Consider the following 19,079-nt stretch of genomic DNA (forward strand, 5'->3'; position numbering starts at 1 on the left):
AAATAAGCCCGTGGCCACATGAAGCCTGCCAAATCGAAATGGCCCACCACATTAAAAAAAAAACATCACTGAAACTAACGGAGACTACTTTAACGCTCTCAGTGTAGCGCCCTCAGTCACTTCTGCCACTTGGAGGGTCTCTTGCAGCGGCAAAAGTGCCTGAGGTGTGTTTTAAAGTATGGCCCGCACAAGATATTTTAAATGTCCTTTTCAGACTTCAGTTGAAACAGTGGTGCAAACCTCTTCAACACCAACCCACCTCTGTGCACGCAGAAGTGTAAATGGGTACACCCACAGATAGCGAATTGACATGTCCTTTGTCACGAGGTAACAACAATGTGGATACTCCCACCTCTTCCAAGATATTTGGTCAACTTGCAAGAGTAGGCAATCATATTCTGGAGTGAGCTCGCTAGGTCTTCCTCTCCGCCAGCAGTGGCCTAAGCAAGCAATTGCGGTGCTCCACTTTTGCCCTTTGCAACCGAGGCCCTCTGTACGGAAGCGGTTACCCCACCCCCGGGTCTAAACGATTAAGTCCATCTCTAAGTGGATCGGCTGTTTAGGGAAATGGTGGGAAAGGTGCCAAATACTGCGGTCTCACGGAACCCACGGTGCGTTGCTGTATCCGGTAACGATTCGCTTCGATAGAGCTTGATTGTTGCCTCGTGTTGTCGATGTCCTGTGTCTGTCTCCCCCACATGGACTAACCCTGAGTATCCCTTTGAAGGGATAACATTGGCCGATCTGACCGATAAGAAGAAGGGAAGGTTTGCTTGGTTTAGCCACTCCAATGAGACCCATGGTAATGTTGTAGCATCTTCCTGTGTGGCCTCTGTCTTTGTCCTTGCATGCATTGCCCTCATATATGTACACGCATACATACTGTGTATGCAGTGCTTAGCCTTATACGGTATGTGCATGTGGTTTATATATATAGGGCGGTTTGTGTTTTGCTCTGTCTGCTGTGAGCGTTTATCATTCTGTTCTGTCTCAAGTGCCATGTCTCTTCTGTCCTCTTTCACTGCAATGGAACCTGGTGCTTTTAATCCAGAGATATTATATATTGGCTTGCCTGCCTTTCAGTTCCATTTGGAGATAAATACTCCGATCACAGCTAAATGTTGCCTTGTCCATTCAAACTCAGCATGTGCAGTTTGAATAGAACATTTGATCTTCTTCTGGGGCAGGAAAGTCCATTTTCCAACGTGTGATTAAATCACTTTCTCATTTCTGACGTGTGCTGTTGTCAGTTTTTCAAAAAATACTTACAAATGGCCTTTGATTGACGCTTATTGGCTTGAATTTTGTTTTTGTGTGTTCTTCTATTGCGTGAGGTTTTATTTTGTTCTGCTGTTTCGATGTTAGTGTAAATTAAAATATGAAAATGTTATGTGGAGCATAAGGCTTGTTGCTTAATGTGTAAAATGTGTTACAAAAAGGGAGATATTACATTTATATGGAAATTGCTGCAGTAAATTCGCATAAACTTAAAATTGTGTTACGGCGAAATATGTAGAATTATTTTATAATAGAAATATACTTGGTCCACTTTAACTTGTTTTATGTTTTTTTTTCCACAAACTGGTGGATTATTTATCATTGAGTTAAACTAAGATTGTTTTAAATTTTAATGTTTTTATCAGTAAATGCCTCAGTCAGTGTTATGTATGACGGTAATGCACGTGTACCAGCCTGGTGAGCACTTCTGAATAATTCCTCATCCACGGCAATGTAAATATTTAATAGCTGAATTGCTAATCTGCACGTTGGTGGAGGGGAGGGGGGGGTCAACACCAGATAAAAATTACACTCGGTGCAAATTCTTTCGGAGAAATTGGCGACGCACAATTCGGCGAGCAAAAGTGCATTCGCGTTCGTCTGTCGCCTGCAGATAGAAATATATTTTCATCTTATTTGGTGATGTTGCTGCTCCTACATTGGCCGTGGTGCACACGCACACACACAAAAAAAACGAAATAAACTCAAATGCGTTCGTTAACAACACTGTGTGGTCTAAAAAGTAAAAGTACGTAATAAGGTGACATTTTGGAAAACATTGCCTCTAATCTGCTTTTCATTTTAAGGTAGTCTTATTGAAAAATGCGTTGAGTTTTTTTTGTTATTCATATTGTCCTAATTTTCTGAAAACCTTTAACAAGGAGTCCGAGCTAAAATGTTGAAATGCACGTGACGAATTGTATAAATAAGTTAGAGCCTTTGCAAATAAGAGTGTTTCATTAAGTAAAGCGTTTTAATAATTCTGCAACCTATGTCACTGCAATTTTGGTAAAAAAATGTGGTAAATGGGGCACGATCCTGATGCTCGTGCAATTTTTTTTTATACAGATCATGCCACTAGATGGCACACATATCACGTAATCAAAGGAAGAAATCCTTGCACAACTGCACATTGGAAGAGCAGTGAGCTGTTTATCATTTATGTTTTAAGAGGGTGTATAGACGAATGAAATGTAGCAAAATAAGCGACAATTCAGTGACAGCTGTATTTAGGAAACATTTACAAAGTAGCTGCATTGACACAAAATGTATTTCCCTTAAAAAATCACACTGGCAACATAGGCTACAGAATAATTAGAAAGTTATATCAAAACACTATTACGGTCACGTCACTGAATCCGATTAAAATAATTCCGTACGCATAGGCGATTGACGAAACCGATTTTAATGACATGAAGTTGTGATTGCGGCACACGATTGCCAGGCGATCTCGTTCAGAAGCGGTGTGCAGGGCGAGGCGTGTGGCATTGCATGCGCGAGTGGAGAATTCCCCACGAACAAACACCACTCCTTTGTGTCCACAGCGAGCATCCCTGCCAGCGATGCCGACTCCGTCAACACGGAGAATACAGGGCACGAGGCCGAGTCCCTCTGCTGCTGCGTGCGCCTGGCGTGAGTCCTCCGCTTTGTTGTGCTGTTCTACTCTTCTCTCTCAGCCTCCGCGATCCAGCCTTCTGTGGAATGATGTAGAAGAGAGTGAGAAGGGAGAGGAGGAGAGATGAAAATGCGCGCGTGAGAGAGGAAGCGATGCGACCGAGAGTTTGCGGTGGCAGGCGCTGAGCGGTCTGTCACTGAGTCACGTTCAAAACCTTAATGGCCAGTTGCGTTACACAGAAACATCGCCATCTGTTCCTGGCCAGCCGTCATCAATCTAGCCTCTTCACTTGCGACGCCCCAGCTCCTAAAAGTATTCGGTCATTCGGTCGCTGGCAGCTCATGTGCAGCCCTCCACACCTTTCCCTTCCAGAGGGAACCCATTCCGTGTGTGATCTAGGCAGCCACAATTCATATGGTGGCACCCGCTGAAAATAACATTAACCTGTTCTTCCTTATTCAATAAATTGTCACAACTAAGTCTCACAATGCTAATAAAGAATATATTTTAACGTTACGGTGAATGTAGCGGCCTCTAAATAGAAGCTCCATGAGTCACGTGAAATCTTTACAAACAGTATATATGAATAAAAAAACATACATTACTACACATGTGATTTGATGCATGTCGATTTATAACACATTTTAATATCTTGTTAAAAATTGTTCTGCTCTTAATTTGGATGAATTCTAGCTCTGAGATTCAATATATCGGTTTCACTATCATGAGACAAACATTGTACTCACGTGCCAGAGTGGGCAGTAAATGTCTGCATTCTATTACGTGCACCAGAGGTCACTTATATTCTTAGCTCTTTCGGTAAAGTCACGTTGAAGGGAAACAATACAATAATAAAATATATTGTTTCCCTTCAACGTGACTTTACCGAAAGAGCTAAGAATATGAATTACTGCAGTCACGAAAGCTTTCAATCAGAGGTCTCTTGCTTGCTTTTCAACATCACTCCTCCTCCTCCGGTTTGCTGATAAACCAAATCAGTCATCACATTTGCCCATGACGTGACAACTTGATTTGATTGGCTCTGTCGGGTGGTGTAGGATTATAGTTAAAACATGTAATCCAAAATAAACCTAATCATGAGTCAGTGGCATATATTTCATAATGAGGTATTATGTGTAGCTTAAAAGCACCTATATTCATTGTGTCCAAGCAATGAGTCCAACTGTTCTTTAAAAACTGACCCTGATAAAGATGTCATGTTGTTTCTTATACGAAGAGCATCATTTCTTAAAGGGCTGGTGGAGAATCATATTCACGTGTGTGTGTGTGTGTGTGGAGTTGCAGAGATAGTGTGTTATGTACGGGTTTTCTTTGAGTACTCTGGTTTCCACCCACATGCAAAATATATTCCACCTACATGTAAAAGCCAAAAAGACCAAACCCTTCAACTGGGAAAGTATTGTTATTGACAGATGGTGCAGACATACGGGTAGGTAAAGGCAGTTGTAAAATAAATGGTTTGTGACAGAATTGATATTCCCTAAAAGTCAGGACAGGAGTATAGAGATTTGAAATTTCTAATGAAAGTTAATTTTAATGTTTCTGGTTTTATATTTTAATACTTTAATTAGCTCGGGGGTTTTGTTGTTGTTGTGATGATTGATGTCCAAAAATGTATCCACAAATGAATGAGCTCTCATTAATGGAGACGAGAGTGTCAGGTTTAGTTTTCCCCCCAAGCTTACCGCAACTCCTCTGTCCTAATTAAAACGCCACGCTTTATGATTAGGCTTTATGGGATTAGGCGCTGTTATTTCACCCCTATTGCGGTCCAACACATGTCACACAGTACGTCCTGAGCCGCTAATACTCATCAGTGTTTTATGCGCGATGTTTGTTAAGTATTGTGTAAAGTCTTATGTGCGTGTTTGTTGGGTTTTTTAAGACGCCATTTTGTTTTTCCATTGTCTCCATTTTGTTTTGTCTTGCAGATTAGCAATTTCTAAGTCAAAGTTCAGGTATGTTGCACCTGGTTTTTATGATGCATCAATGTGTGTGTGTAGCAACGTGGTTGATAAGATTCTATATTGCCAGAAAGCAGAGGGATGTTGCTCGCTCTCCCGCTTTGTTTTGTTGTGTCTCATTTATTCCCATGTTACTTTATTTGCGTAAAATCACAACAACCAAGGTTTACAGAGCGAGCGTCTGTCACGATAACTCATGAAAGGCCGTTTTAAAATTTAAAACAACAAAACTCTGAAAATGCTATGAGGAAGATTTGAAAATAGGTGTCTGGGTGCCTCGTAAATTAGAACGCTATGCTGAAAACATTGAGATGCTGGGTTTAAATCTGGGTTTCAGTTAGCAATGATGTCAGCTTGATCAGGGATAATTAAAGCAAAACTCATTCGATAGTTAGTTTTCTCTTTATTTAGTGAAATTCCAGCTCTGGTTATTTACCAAAATCAGTTTGAGATCTGAAAACACTATTTTCGTGGCACAGGGAAGGAGTGCACCCTGAGAGTGAATGAAGAGGCTTTTTAAATTGACTTCCCAAGTAGTTATGTGACATCATCTTCCAGAGCTGTTCTCTGATAGCGTGGGGATTAATGTCATGACATGATACTGAGAACACGATTGATATATCACTTGTAAAAAAACATAATCTACATAAAAAAACGACTTTGAAATGCGTTATTTGATGAGAAAAAAATTGCTAATAAATGAAAAAAACATTAAATAAAAGGTGAAATAAATGAATACAATTATTAGCTTTTTAATCATTAATACAAAGGCTTGATTGAATTGTAGAGTTAATTTAATAGTTTACAACCACATAGAGGGCTCAGTGACCCTGAGATCGATTACCTGGATAGGCAAGTCATCATTAGGCATGATTAAGTAATTTGCAGGTAATATTTTTTTTTTTACAATGACTCCAGTACGCAATGGCCTACTGCTTTTGAATTACGTCACAGGATCTTTAACATGCACTATGAAGCAGACAGCGCTTCATTTATGGTTAATACACCCACCGTATTAACCAGAGTGGCCTGCCCGATTTAAACTTTGGACCTCTGCAACAAGCGGCGAACACGCTACCACTGGGCTACGTCACCACCTCAAGGAAGGCCTCCCATTGCCATCACTCATGATCCGGCGATGCAACAATCCATCTTGCGCCTGCGCGTCAATTTATTTCAGTGCTCCGTCTCCTCGGTTGGAATATTCCCGGGTGCGTTCCATCCTTTTGCAGTCATTATTCTTGACCGTCGGCCATCGCCTCTTGCATTGGGCATGCCCAGATAATAGCCTGGCATCCATGGGTCAGGCTGTAACATTGGAATGACCCCTTCTGCAAAGATAATAAAGTTCCCACGTTTTTGAAGCCTCTAAAATTATTCAAAGACTGTGAAATTGTTCGTGCAAAAAATGGTCAGGCTGATTACGTGAAGCCTTCCTCTTCCAAACAGGGTTGTGATATTTAGTGATTTTTGATGGCACAATATGTTTATAACCCGTAACCAATTGTGATTTCATGATGCTGTCACATGAATGGGAGGCGTTATGGCCGTAAACTAGATATGACGTAATTTATGTAGAGCAGAGCAATGGGTGAATATCTTATAAAAAATGAGTTAGGCACGCACAGGCGATCAGCAGAGCGTAGGCAGGATATAATGAAACCCCCCTCCTGTAGTGAAACAAGGCACTTGTGGGCATCAGTACAGCATGTAGGTTCCTGGTCTATGCCTGTATTATCCCCCATTCTATGCGTGGGGTTTCTCTGGGCACTTCACATGTAAAAAAATGCTCAATAATGGACAAAAGTCCAAACACCACCACCGGGTAGGATCATCTTGCACAAGAGTCGTGAGACTCAGCGCTGCTTTCCCGCGTAAATAACGAGCCATCGTTACTTCAATGTTGCGTGGCACATCGATTAGTTTACTGGGCTATTAACTCGGCGACTGGCCTGATATTGATTCCTAGGCACGGCTAACATCCGTGGCGAGTGACATCTGAATCGGTCATGGGTTTCCCCTTCACTAACCCACACTGATCAGCATGGTAAGGTATGACAAAAAAACATCCTGCTATGCCACATGGGCATGCAAAGGCCTTCAACAACGGTGGATTGACATTTTTATGCTGATAAATGTGTCAACAATAAGCTGTAAATTATTATCCTTTTGATGTCAACAATAATGAATAATTAAACATGTAGAAGTTTATTATCTTGGTTCTTTCGGTAAAGTCACGTTTCCCTTCTACGTGACTTTACCGAAAGAACCAAGAATATGAATCCCTGTAGTCACGAAAGCTTTAAATCAAAATGTAGAAGTTTATCCCTACTTAAACAAGCATGGCGGGCGGGGTGGGGGGTGATCCCGAGGCAGTGGTGGAGATTTTACATTGCTAAGACCGGGGCCAGCCTCACCACAGTATGAATAGCCCTACTTTTACCTTCTCACAAGGCGGCGATCATTTTAACACACGGGGTTCTTACAGGAGGCCCCCTTAAGCCAAGTTTGGTCTTCTGGCTTAGGCCACAGGTGAAGCGGTGGCTTTTTTTAAATTTCTGCCGAGCTCTCTCGCCATGGCGCCCTCCTGCGGGCATCTTCTGGAGTTGAAGCGAAGACGATGCCCGCAGAGTAGCACGCGGCGGCGAAAGTGTGACGGAAGAAATTCTCAACACGCAGCCGAGCCCAGGAAAGGCCACCCTTGGTGCCTCATTTTATTGACCCCCGAGCGGGCTAATGTACTGCTGAGTCGACCACAGCAAGCCCTAGGTGCTCCGTACCCATTGCAGCCGGCGGTGGCGGAGGTGGAACCGGTTCTGCAGAAGGAAGACACGTCTCACGGTGAAGTCCACTGGCTTCTACTGGGTCGTCATCATCCTGGTCTTCCTCAACACGCTCACCATCGCCTCTGAGCACTACAACCAGCCTGACTGGCTCACGCAGGTCCAAGGTAACAGCGGCCAGTGCACATTATAAACGAGTGCCCGTACAACGAGGCGTTTGGCATGAAGTGACCTTTTTTCGTGGTAGTCATTGTCATTGCTGTCATCGTCATCATTGTAACAACCATCGTCAGTGGATGACAATAAACATTACTCAAGACGTGACTTCATAATCATCATCAAGATGATTGCTATTCTCGTCACAATCTCTGTAATCATCAGTGGATGACATGTAAATGACGACTTCATAATCATCATTATCATAGTCGCTATTGTCGCCATCAGCACCTTGGGATTTGGCTGCATTTGGACGGTCTTAATGGGGGAGAGTAATCCAACGGGAGGACATCGGTAGTGCAGTGGTTAACATATTGCACCATGATCCTAGCCACTAGAGTTTTATTCCCGGCCATGGCTAACATCAGTGGGTGAGTGATATCTGAGCCGGTCGTGGGCCCTCCCTAACTGATATTTCATGGGAACGTTTTCATTCCACAATTGATTGTCAAAGGCCATACATGATTTATTTTTATTTTATAAATCCAAAGTTGTATCACTTTCCTTATCATCATCATAATCATCTATATCAGGGGTGGGGAACCTTTTTTCTGCCAAGGGCCATTTGGATATTTATAACATCATTCGCGGGCCATACAAAATTATCAACTTAAAATTGGCCTATTATATTTGGTCAAACATTTAATTAACTCACCCCTAATGTGATGGCTGTAACTGCTTCTCTTTGGCGAGGCGTGTGGTGATGTTAGCTGGTATTGATGATGTTGCTACTCGCAACTGCTTTTCCAGGTTTGCTCCGAGATTTATTGAATTTCGAGTCCCACCTGCGGTTGCCTTGGCAGGGCCACACCAAATGATTTTGCGGACCTTATACGGCCCGTTCCCCACCCCTGATCTATATAATGAAATTACAATTGTCATTGTTAACACCGTCAGAGAAAAATGTGAATATCATCATAACTGTCATCATTATAATCAGCTATTAAAAACAATCGGAAAAAAAATTCATACGTATGAACTTCTTTCGCACTGTACGTAGCCAACCATGCTAATCGGATGTGTGATGTAACTGGTATTGACCAAATGTTCTGATGCTGAAAAAAATCGCCCACAAATTACTCAATTCGGATTACATACCAGCAAACATTGCCCACTCGTGCAAAAAACTTGGCAGGATCCTCCTGAAATGGAGTCTTGAGACTCAGTGGGGCTTTCCTGTGTAAACAGGAATCGTAATAAAACAAAATCATCACCATCATCATCAACTATGGTGGCACTTCATTCGGCCGTGTCTTTCAATGTAAGAAACTCATCGATAAACCACAACTCACCAAATCAATCGGCGATTAAGGCTTTGTTGAATCAAGGGACAAGAATTAAATTAGTGTGGCAGCAAGGCACAGAATGTTGCAAATGCAGTATATTGGGTTGCCAAACAGTTCAACATCCTCTTCAGGAGATAGCTGTTGCCTCGCTTTAATACAATTTTAAACAGACAATGTGTTCGCAACATTTTCACACCTCCTCTCTCCATGCATCCCCAATCCAAATGTTAAAAGAAACGCAATGAACAGTATGTTCTTAGTTTTGTAGCGCTCAATAGAAAGCACTTTCTGGAACTCCTGCCACCCCCTGCTCATTCGCACCGTTCACTCGCGCTCCCTCTTCAGTCTCAGACTTTTATCTCGCAAAATCAATTATGAATCATATTCCACTTGTCTACTGAGGAAAGCCTGCCTGAGTCTCCATTCCTATTTTGTAGAAGTTGTCCTTCCAAGATGTCCGCAGCAGCGGGTTGATGCTGGTGCTTTTGTGTGATCCCAATTGAGTAATTTGCAGGTACATTTTCAGTATTGGGCGGTTTTGGCCAATGCCCATTGCATTGTATGGTTTTGTTTAGCAATTGGAGGACACCGGAGAACCCAGAGGAAACAGATCTAGAACAGGGGGAGAGCAGAAAGGTGCTCGAGTCAGGAACCAAACCCAGGGCTTTCTTGCCGTGAAGCACGGCGCTACCCTGCCGCCCAAACACTTCACACTTTCCCCCTTCGCTGCTGTCTGTGATTGCCGCTATTACCCACCATAGACGCAATCCTGTATTACGATGCGAATGAGCCGTAGGAGAATCAATTCTTGGATGAACCTGCGAGGGTCAGAATCGTGATGTTGGACCTCTCTCAGCAGTCTCCCCACCCACCCGCATGCTGCGTCCCGTGCGCAGACATCGCCAACAAGGTGCTGCTGGCGATGTTCACCGTGGAGATGCTCACCAAGATGTACAGCCTGGGCCTGCAGGCCTACTTCGTGTCGCTCTTCAACCGCTTCGACTGCTTCGTGGTGTTCGGCGGCATCATCGAGACGATCCTCGTGGAGTTCGGTGTCATGTCGCCCCTGGGCATCTCCGTGCTCCGCTGTGTGCGCCTCCTCCGCATCTTCAAAGTCACCAAGTGAGCGACTCGCGGATTGGGGCTCGCCCGTGAGAACAATCGCCGTTGCGTCGCGTGTCGTCCAACAATTGTAAATGTCGTGGGTTTACTCTCCAACGCACCGGTGTGCTGAAGTAAGAACTAACGGGCATGGTTTGTTTACATGACAAGCCTTACTAATTGGCTGTGCCGGGTGGCGGTGGGTTAACGACAAATTTATACTTATGCCATCTAGCCCAAAAGAAAAACCTTTATTGTGGATAATATTAGTTGCGTAGGCCTACGGTTTAAACTGATGATAACCGCGCCCCAGGCTCTGCTTAGGCCCGGGGGTAGATCCATACATTGCGTGAAGTCAGTGCGTCACGGTTGTGAGGTAAACCATGGCTCGTGACCAAACTCACGAAAAAAAAAAACACCTGCACCGTGAGGGCCCCGTGCTGGCCCGGCTCGGATGTGCCAGTGGAAAAGGGGTATTTGGGTCCACGGCGCTTTTGTTCACAATGCTCGCACTCTACCCCGCAGGTACTGGGCCGCCCTGAGCAACCTGGTGGCTTCGCTGCTCAACTCCATGCGATCCATTGCCTCCCTGCTGCTGCTCCTTTTCCTCTTCATCATCATCTTCTCGCTGCTCGGCATGCAGCTCTTCGGGGGCAAGTTCAACTTCGACGAGACGCAGACCAAGCGCAGCACGTTCGACAACTTCCCGCAGTCTCTGCTCACCGTGTTCCAGGTCAGGCTTCGAGCGCCGCCTGCGGCCAGGCCTCCGTCGCTCCGCGAGCTTGCACGTGCAGACGTAGCTCCGCCCGAGCACATGGAGCGAAACGTCGGACGACACGCAGCACAACCACGAAAACCAATACGGCGACACACGCGCGTGCTTCTCCCATGCTCCGTTCGCGATATCGGAAAACATCCGCTCCGTTTTTTGTAAATCACACAGTGTGATGTTTTCAAAGTGCTATTTATTATACACAAGTGGTATTTTCTGTAGTTCAACTCAATAACGAGGTGGAAGGGCTCGTGCATACTCAATCTATCGACTTCTTATTGACCATTAAGAAGAATTAAGTGGATTTGGGCAGGACACGTCGCTGGTGGAGATGACAGCCGGTGGTGGTCGACACGAACAATGGGAGTGGCAGCCAAAAGCAGGAGGCAGCAAGATGTGCGAGAGGACGCCAGATGCGGAGATGGAGCGAGGAAATCAGCCTGTGTGCGGGAGCTACGTAGATTGTTGCATGGCAGGACCGCAGGAGATTTGCGACAGCTTGTTGGCGAGGCCCCTCCCCCCCCCCCCCCATCCAGCAGTGGATAGATCGTCACTCATGACGACTGCGATAACGGCGATAATGAGCGTGGCTGCACTGAGACTCATCATGTGACCCCCCCCCCCCCCCCTCCACCAGATCTTGACAGGAGAGGACTGGAACGCTGTCATGTACGACGGCATCATGGCGTACGGTGGGCCCTCCTCCACGGGAATGCTCGTGTGCATCTACTTCATCATCCTCTTCATCTGCGGTAACTGTATCCTCGTCGCCGAGCGGAAAGCAGAACCTCCGCCCGCACCGCTGTGCGCAGATGAGAGGCGTAAACTCCCTTGGTCACCTTCAGCCCCACGGACAATGTCACCACACGAGCGCTGGCTGGATTTATTTATCTGTTGTCACCTATTTCACTTAACTTGTAAAGCGTTTTGTAGGTGCCGGGGATACTGCCGTGGTGCAATGGTTAGCACGCTGAACTTGAAATTCAGAGGTCTCCGGCTCGATTTAATCTTCGCTAGTTTGGCATTTTAAACAATGGTGCAAGTTTCTGGAATGCCCCCATGCCTCTGTCCACCCAGCAGTGTAACTCAGTCGATTGGTAGGTCGCTCAAGGTGGGTTAAAGTGTGGGCGCTCCCACTTCTTCCACGGCGTCTGACCAGCGCACTGAAAGTAGGCCACAATACCCATCAATATAGGGTCCCTCTTGAGCTCTTTCTAGTGAAGGCCCTTTCGCCGGTAGTGACGTTAGCAAGCAATTTCAGGGCTGCGCTTTTACCTTTGCATTTGTAGGTACCTGTGCACTGACTGCGGTCCAACACACGCTGTTACAAATGAGCCTTATACAAAGAGGCCAGTGTTCCCATTATGAGCTCAATACATCACTCGGATGATTCAGCTCTAAAAGAGTCACGTGCATAAAATATGATAGAAAGAAAAATAATAATAAAACACCGGGCATTGGTTGCCATTATTTATTTATACTTTGTTTTATTTCAGAACAGAGATGTCATTAGCTCGTCACGCGGGCTCACCCGAGCTGAATGAGAGTGCTGCAGGCTTTAGGGCAAATGCGGTACTAAAAATTGCCATTTGCCCGAATTTGGCCGAGCTGAGCTCCCCAGTTGAAAGTGCAGGTTTGGATCCTGAGCGGGTGTTGGGCCACAGACATCCTTCTGAACGTGTTCTTGGCCATTGCCGTGGACAACTTGGCTGACGCTGAAAGTCTCAACACTGCGCAGAAAGAGGACGAGGAGGAGAAGGAAAAGAAAAAGAGTGCCAGGTAGAATCATCATCATCAATGACGTCAACATCTATAAATGGCAATCGTACTGTCATTGAATCATCATTGTGGTCATCATCCATCTAGCAGTCATCCTTTCATCAATCACTCATGTATCATCATTGTGAACATCATTAATCGTCCGTTAATGATCATCGTCATCGATTGCGGATGATGTCTGTGAGGGTTTGAAAACGTTGAACTGTTATTTGAATTTCGATTTAAAGCTTTTTTCGGCCCGATTAGAATATTTTGAAAAGCTGGTATTTGGCCAATTATCAAAGCAAAGGGAATATGTGGCTCATCCATAGCGTAATCGTGATGAAGACATCAAAATGTACAAGAAAATATAATTAAAAGATGTAATTTATTCAATTAAAAAGCAATGTTTACGAACATGTTTACATTACGGCTTGCTAATAGAGAACATGAACTCAAAGCCATTTTTCGCTCGCTTAAAAAATGTTTGTTTGATAATATTGGGCTGGAAAGCCAATAGGTTGATGGAAGGAAACATTTTAATTGAGTGACTGCAGATTATACTTTACACCCATATAGGACGATGTCATATCCTTAACATCACAAACCCACAATATTCCATATACATGTACGTAACTGTACAACGAAGGGGAAATCCGCTGACTCGCGGATGCTGCTTTCACACCATCGCAGGGCAGAGAAAAATGGCAAGTTGGAAAAGAAAGAGGACGGGGAGAAGGGCAAACTCGATAAAATCGCTGATGCCAGCACCAAGGTACGATAGGACATCATCAGCAGCAGCAGCAACACCCAGCGCTCTGGGCACACACACACACAGCCAAGGGCACTACTCTAATTGGTAACCACCTGTTCATGCAGCGTGTCCTTGTGGCTGCATCCAAAACTCAATTGAGCGCTCCCGACGTATGCACCAAGTGGCCTTTGTACCAAGTTTACCAGAATTCCAGCTGGTTTGCCCACCAGAGGGTCCGTGAGAAACGTGGCCTAACATCAGCCAGACGATGGGCCAGGTGACCTGAACGCCAGGTAATTTACACACCTCGGTGTGCGTGTGAGTTGTCTTTTACATTATGTGATCTGCATACATTGGTGGTGATTATACAGCTGCATTTTACCCAGGCACGTTGATATATTTGATGCATTTAATTTATGTTATATGAGCATTGAAGCAGTGCTCATCATCTGTGTATAATTCATATGGCGCAGGTGAGTCTCTCCAGGGGACAACCACTGTTGACTGTCTTACAAAGTGGTACTAACTTTATCGACCTCAGAAGGATGATGGGCTGTGTGAATTCTCAATATAAACATGCATTTTGAATATTTGGCTACTATAAATTTACACATGATAGGCCACTTCGTTGAGCTGTCATTTGTGGCCAGGTTTCTTCTGAAAAAGGAACAAATAGCTCAGTGGGCTTTACCTGGTAAAATAAAATTGGTTTAGTTTATTTAGAGTGATTTGCTTGCCATTCCTATACTTTGTACTCCTTTTTTTTGCATTTGTTTGTGTAACTTTCTGGCCCGCCTCTACTTGACATCCGTGAAAAAGAGCTTCACAGCTCATCGGATTTTTCTAGAATAAATAAATATTCTGATTCTGAACTCGGAACCTTCCAAATGCGAGCCACTCGCTCTACGCCTGAGGTACCTGGTTGGTTAAGGAATTAAGGGAAATATAATCACTTAACAAAGAAACTTAACAAAAACTATTTTGCTGATGAAACTATTTTTAATGGACACATTGGATTTGTAGTTTTGTCATTATGAATATAATTGACTTTTAATTATACCCTACTCAACAGCTAAAATTTGCTCTCCTGGAATATTAAGTTGTAATGCTTTAATTTAGACTGTGTTTTGCTTGCTGTTAATGAAGTGTTTATTATTGCTGTATTATTAATTGCTGTTTTATTGTTCTCTGTTTAATGTTTGCATTGACTTGAGGTGTCTGGTTGCTTTTGCAAGACGTGGAGTCGTCGTTTTTCACAGTTGTCAATTAGCTGTTAAGAAGATAGGAGGGGGACATATGTCAGTGGGGTATCAGTACACGGATCACCCTGTACAAAGAACAACAGACGCAATTATGAGTAACAACAGGGTTTCTCTATCACTGTCACTGAAGGTCAACTCGTCCTTAATAAGGTCAGTCAGCTGAAACACTCAGATCGTCCTTTCCTGTCACTGACAGTAGATTATTATATTTTTTGTACTCACCTGCTGCTCAGTCTCTCTTAATTTGCCATCCTCGTTAATTCACAATGAATGAGCTTACGTCCTGACGAGCAGACATTTTTAACACCATGGCACGAAGCTTCGAGCTGAGCCACAGGCATGATCTAAATGCCTGCGTCGCGCGAAGGACGGTGCACCAATGATGCGGCCGTGACCTTCATGTTTCCTTTTGTGGTCCAATCGACGCTGGCAAAAGGTCTTCTGCACGCGATCAGTGCGGTGGTAATGATGGGCACACGACGCCACGCATCGCGCGAGCCCAAGGTACACCTCCGCAATGCCCTGCGGTAACGATGGGCGGCGGCCGATTTATTTTGTAGTTGCAGATTACTGCCGACGACGGGAAGAAGGCTCTTCCATCCTCCGGATCTCACGCCGCAGGTAACGCTTCCATATATTTTCGTTGTGGGAATTAAGAGCATCTGCTAGCTTTTAATTTGAATAACGGGCTCTGATCCGGTTGAACAAAGCGAGCGGACACAGGGGGTTTGTGGAAGAGGTGTGGAAACACTCGGACACGCGGGGACGATGGCGGTGCAAGTGTTGTTCTGCCTGGTAGACTGGAACAGTCAGAAACGTCGTGTAAAGTTCTCAAGGAATGAACATCAGCGCCTTCCTCGTGGCCTTGGTGCTGCTAGAATGCCGTGAACGCCGAATGCGTTCACTCGCGTGGATTTTTCTCCAGGTCCTCCGGGTTCGCCCCTCCACATTCAGAATCAACATCACGCGTTCAGAGTATTTGGCTGCTGTGAATTTCCACATGATGGCCAGGTCGCTTCTGACAAAGAGTTTCAGAGCTATATAGCTCAGTGGGCCTTAACCTGGTAAAATAAAAAGTTTAGTTTAGTTTAATTGTGACCAAGTCACCCTGAACCCCCGCCCGATCTCAAAAGCTAAATTTCGCGAATGACGCTCGCCCCAACGATTCTAAACGGGCGGATCCCACTGCGTGTTTGCCCGCGCGTTTTTCGTTTGAAGATGAGGCGGCGGAGGAGGAAGAGGAGCACCTCGGCGAGGGGGAGGAAGAGGAGGAAGAAGAGGAGGAGGAGGACGAGGAGGAGCCGGACATGCCCTCTGGTCCTCGGCCCCGTCGCCTCTCTGACCTCAACCTGAAGGAGAAAGTGGTCCCCATTCCAGAGGGGAGCGCTTTCTTTATCTTCAGCAGCACGAACCCGTACGCCGCATGCCTCTCCTCGCATCTCCCCTTGTCCTCGAAAGTCTAAAACGTAGCCCACTGATTTGTTTACACGGTTGCTTGTGCAAATGCTGCTGCTCTGGTGAGTGTCCGCAATGTTGTAGTGGTTAGCGAATGGAGAAAGGGCTGCAAATGATGATGATGATGAATATTACAGTTATTAAAGTATACTGCATATACCCATTCACCAGCGATGATGCCGTGGTGTAATGATTAATGCACTGGACTTGCAAGCCAGATGCTCCCTGGTTCAATTCCACCTCCTGGTGCATCATTTGAAACAATGGTGCCAAGGTGGAGTATGGTGAAACATCCCCCCCATGGCCAATACGACATTGGGCAGGTGTTTTATTCAGCAGTGGATTGGCAAAGGGTTGGCTGTGGGCTTCATAAGGTCAAGCCCAAGGTAATAAAATTACAGTATGGGAACCTGATAATCACATCATTTAACAAAGGTAATAATTTGCGCTTTTATAGTGCCTAAATGTCCTTACACAGTAGCTTGGTACGAAACATAAATGAGCCCATTAAATGTCCACGTTTTTAATATTTATGCCTGCATTGTTTTGGGGATTGTGGACCCAGCCACGTATATCCAATGTGAATAGTTGTGTAGATACACTTGGGATGTGTTTGGAGGTTAAATCAACAAAATCAGAAAAAAATTGGGCCTAGACACAAAATTCCAGGCAATATGAAAGTATGACATCACATATTGACGTCACACTTCTTTGGCATCGGGTGGCATTGCATTTGTCAGCACGAAGATGCGTAAACACCATCGCATCGTAAATTGATCTGAATATCTGAAATAAAGATCCAACATTGTCCTTCAAAATCCCAAAAATCCCAGGTCTGAAAAATGTACCACCAAAACTCATTCTTGCATTCCGAGTGCATACGTGTCCCCTTTATAATCGTGCGTGCGATTGCAATTTTCGTACCAAAGCAGCCCGCTGCGTGGTTTAATTCTAGCCTCCCCACTGCGAAACAAAATTAGCTCAGCCACGACGTTTTTTGTTGTGTTCATGAGGCATGGGACCACGTGGCCAAGCGCACTTCGGTGAGCCTCCCTCGAAAGGCCCCGATGAAGCCGCACGCCGGCGCACACCGCGGAAGCTTGGAGTGCGAGGCCCGCGGAGCGCGATGCTGTGCGAATTAGCTGTCAAGCGTGCACGGCGGGCGAGACATGTCCGCGCAGCCATTCTGCTCATCGAGCCTTGAGCCGCGTCCCTGCCATTCCCGTAGTGCCTTGGCGCAGGCGCTCCCGTGCTCGGCTGCTGCGAGCCCCGCCAATTAGCGCGCGTCTCTCGCTGGCGACGCTGGCAGCAGGGGGAGCTGCCGCCGTGCAGTGGTTAGCAACGCTGGACTTGAAATCCAGAGGTCGCCTATTCAATCCTGGCGGTTTCTAAAATTCCCCCACCCTATGCCTCTGTCCGCCCAGCAGTATAAATGGGGCGCACCACAGTCAGTCGACAAGGCCGGTCAGGTGCGGTAGGGTAAAGTGTGGATGCACCCAACTCTCTTCCAAGATTGTCCTGGCAGTATGGAAGAGGAGGCTAAATACCTAATAGACGGGCTCTCTATAGCTTTGTCTGGTGGAGGAGGCCTTGCTTGCCAGCAGTGCCTTGAGCAAGCGGTAGCACGGCTACGCCTTTACCACCGTTTAGATCGTGATGCCGTGACGCTGGCGTTTGACGTTTTGTTTCTGTCTTTCTTTCTTCAGCGTTCGAGTGTGTTGCCATCGCCTTATTCATCATCACATTTTCACAAACCTCATTTTGGCCATGATCATGCTGAGCAGTGTTTCTTTGGCCGCGGAGGACCCAATTCGCAATCATTCTTTCCGAAACAACGTGAGTGACTTCCCTTAAGAAATGAACATGACACGGCACCGTACATCACTTTACAACTGTGCATATAGTCAAAACGATAACACCAGCATGTATCCGACCTTACATCTCTAGCATGCCAAGATATGCATTTGACCTTTTATGATTTTTTTGTTATTTGCTTGTTCGTGATATTTAGAAATGAAATAATTTTTGTTTTGTAAGAATGTTGTTTTATTTGTTGTTGTTGTTGTTGTCGTCGTAACACTGCCTGTTGTGTTTGCTATGAGTTGCGCACGCTGCGTCTGTCTTGCCATGCTCGCCCTATCCTGCTGTCATGATCCCCGTTTATCACATTCTCGAAAAAGCATTTGTATTTGAGAACAGTGGCAACCAAATGACTCCTGCCTTCGCAATTGTTCTATTGTGAAGGATAACACGCGCACCTCGCACTGTCCGGCGAGCAGTGATTGGCATAAAGGTACACAGCGAGCGGTTATGGGATTTACAAATGAAAAACATCAAATTCATTTACAATATATAAAAACAAAATCTATTCACCAACTCTCAGCAAAGCAATAGAATTGCTAATTCACTGAGAGCTGAATCTCTCTTAATTGGCCATATGGAATCATAATGTTGTGTTTCATGAGTCTGAACCTATTTTGTATATCCCAGCTTCACAGTGGCACAGCCAATATGTGTGAGTACACCGCTATTCCATTTAGTGCACCTGTCAGAGAAGTCTAATTCATGCTGTTTTAAGCACTGTGGACGTAAATAATATGTTTAACACGTAGGCTTTCGCGACCAATATCCATAATCGAGGTTTTTGGGCTAGATTGCGTGAATGTATAAATGTGTCGTTAAAACCCGCCACCACCCCGACACAGTCAACGAGTAAGCGTTGTCACGTAAACAGAACGTGGCCAATTCGTCACTAGTACAGCACACCGGTGTGTTGGAGAGCCAAGCCACAACATTTATAAACTGAGTACGACG

At 45.1% G+C, this 19,079-nt stretch overlaps 1 protein-coding gene across 12 annotated transcripts in view; it reads left to right on the forward strand.

Annotated features, from left to right (window-relative positions):
• The window catches only part of LOC116949353 (voltage-dependent L-type calcium channel subunit alpha-1D), a 226,318-nt gene that overhangs the window by 133,811 nt on the left and 73,428 nt on the right, over positions 1-19,079 (forward strand). For 6 of the 12 annotated variants that reach the window (XM_032966575.2, XM_032966566.2, XM_032966569.2 and 3 more), the window contains exons 10-21: positions 728-802; positions 2,823-2,910; positions 4,846-4,872; positions 7,668-7,828; positions 10,060-10,285; positions 10,790-10,997; positions 11,674-11,794; positions 12,701-12,815; positions 13,488-13,569; positions 15,371-15,431; positions 16,029-16,224; positions 17,972-18,101. In XM_032966575.2, the coding sequence (XP_032822466.1) occupies positions 728-802; positions 2,823-2,910; positions 4,846-4,872; positions 7,668-7,828; positions 10,060-10,285; positions 10,790-10,997; positions 11,674-11,794; positions 12,701-12,815; positions 13,488-13,569; positions 15,371-15,431; positions 16,029-16,224; positions 17,972-18,101 (1,490 nt within the window). The remainder of the gene's footprint in view (positions 1-727; positions 803-2,822; positions 2,911-4,845; positions 4,873-7,667; positions 7,829-10,059; positions 10,286-10,789; positions 10,998-11,673; positions 11,795-12,700; positions 12,816-13,487; positions 13,570-15,370; positions 15,432-16,028; positions 16,225-17,971; positions 18,102-19,079) is intronic. The other 6 variants (XM_032966573.2, XM_076072065.1, XM_032966571.2 and 3 more) reach the window with 3 other exon arrangements.

This window comes from Petromyzon marinus, chromosome 36 (genome assembly GCF_048934315.1).
Source record: "Petromyzon marinus isolate PM22_M1 ecotype Great Lakes invasive population chromosome 36, UKy_Petmar_22M1.pri1.0, whole genome shotgun sequence".
Classification (NCBI taxonomy): domain Eukaryota; kingdom Metazoa; phylum Chordata; class Hyperoartia; order Petromyzontiformes; family Petromyzontidae; genus Petromyzon; species Petromyzon marinus.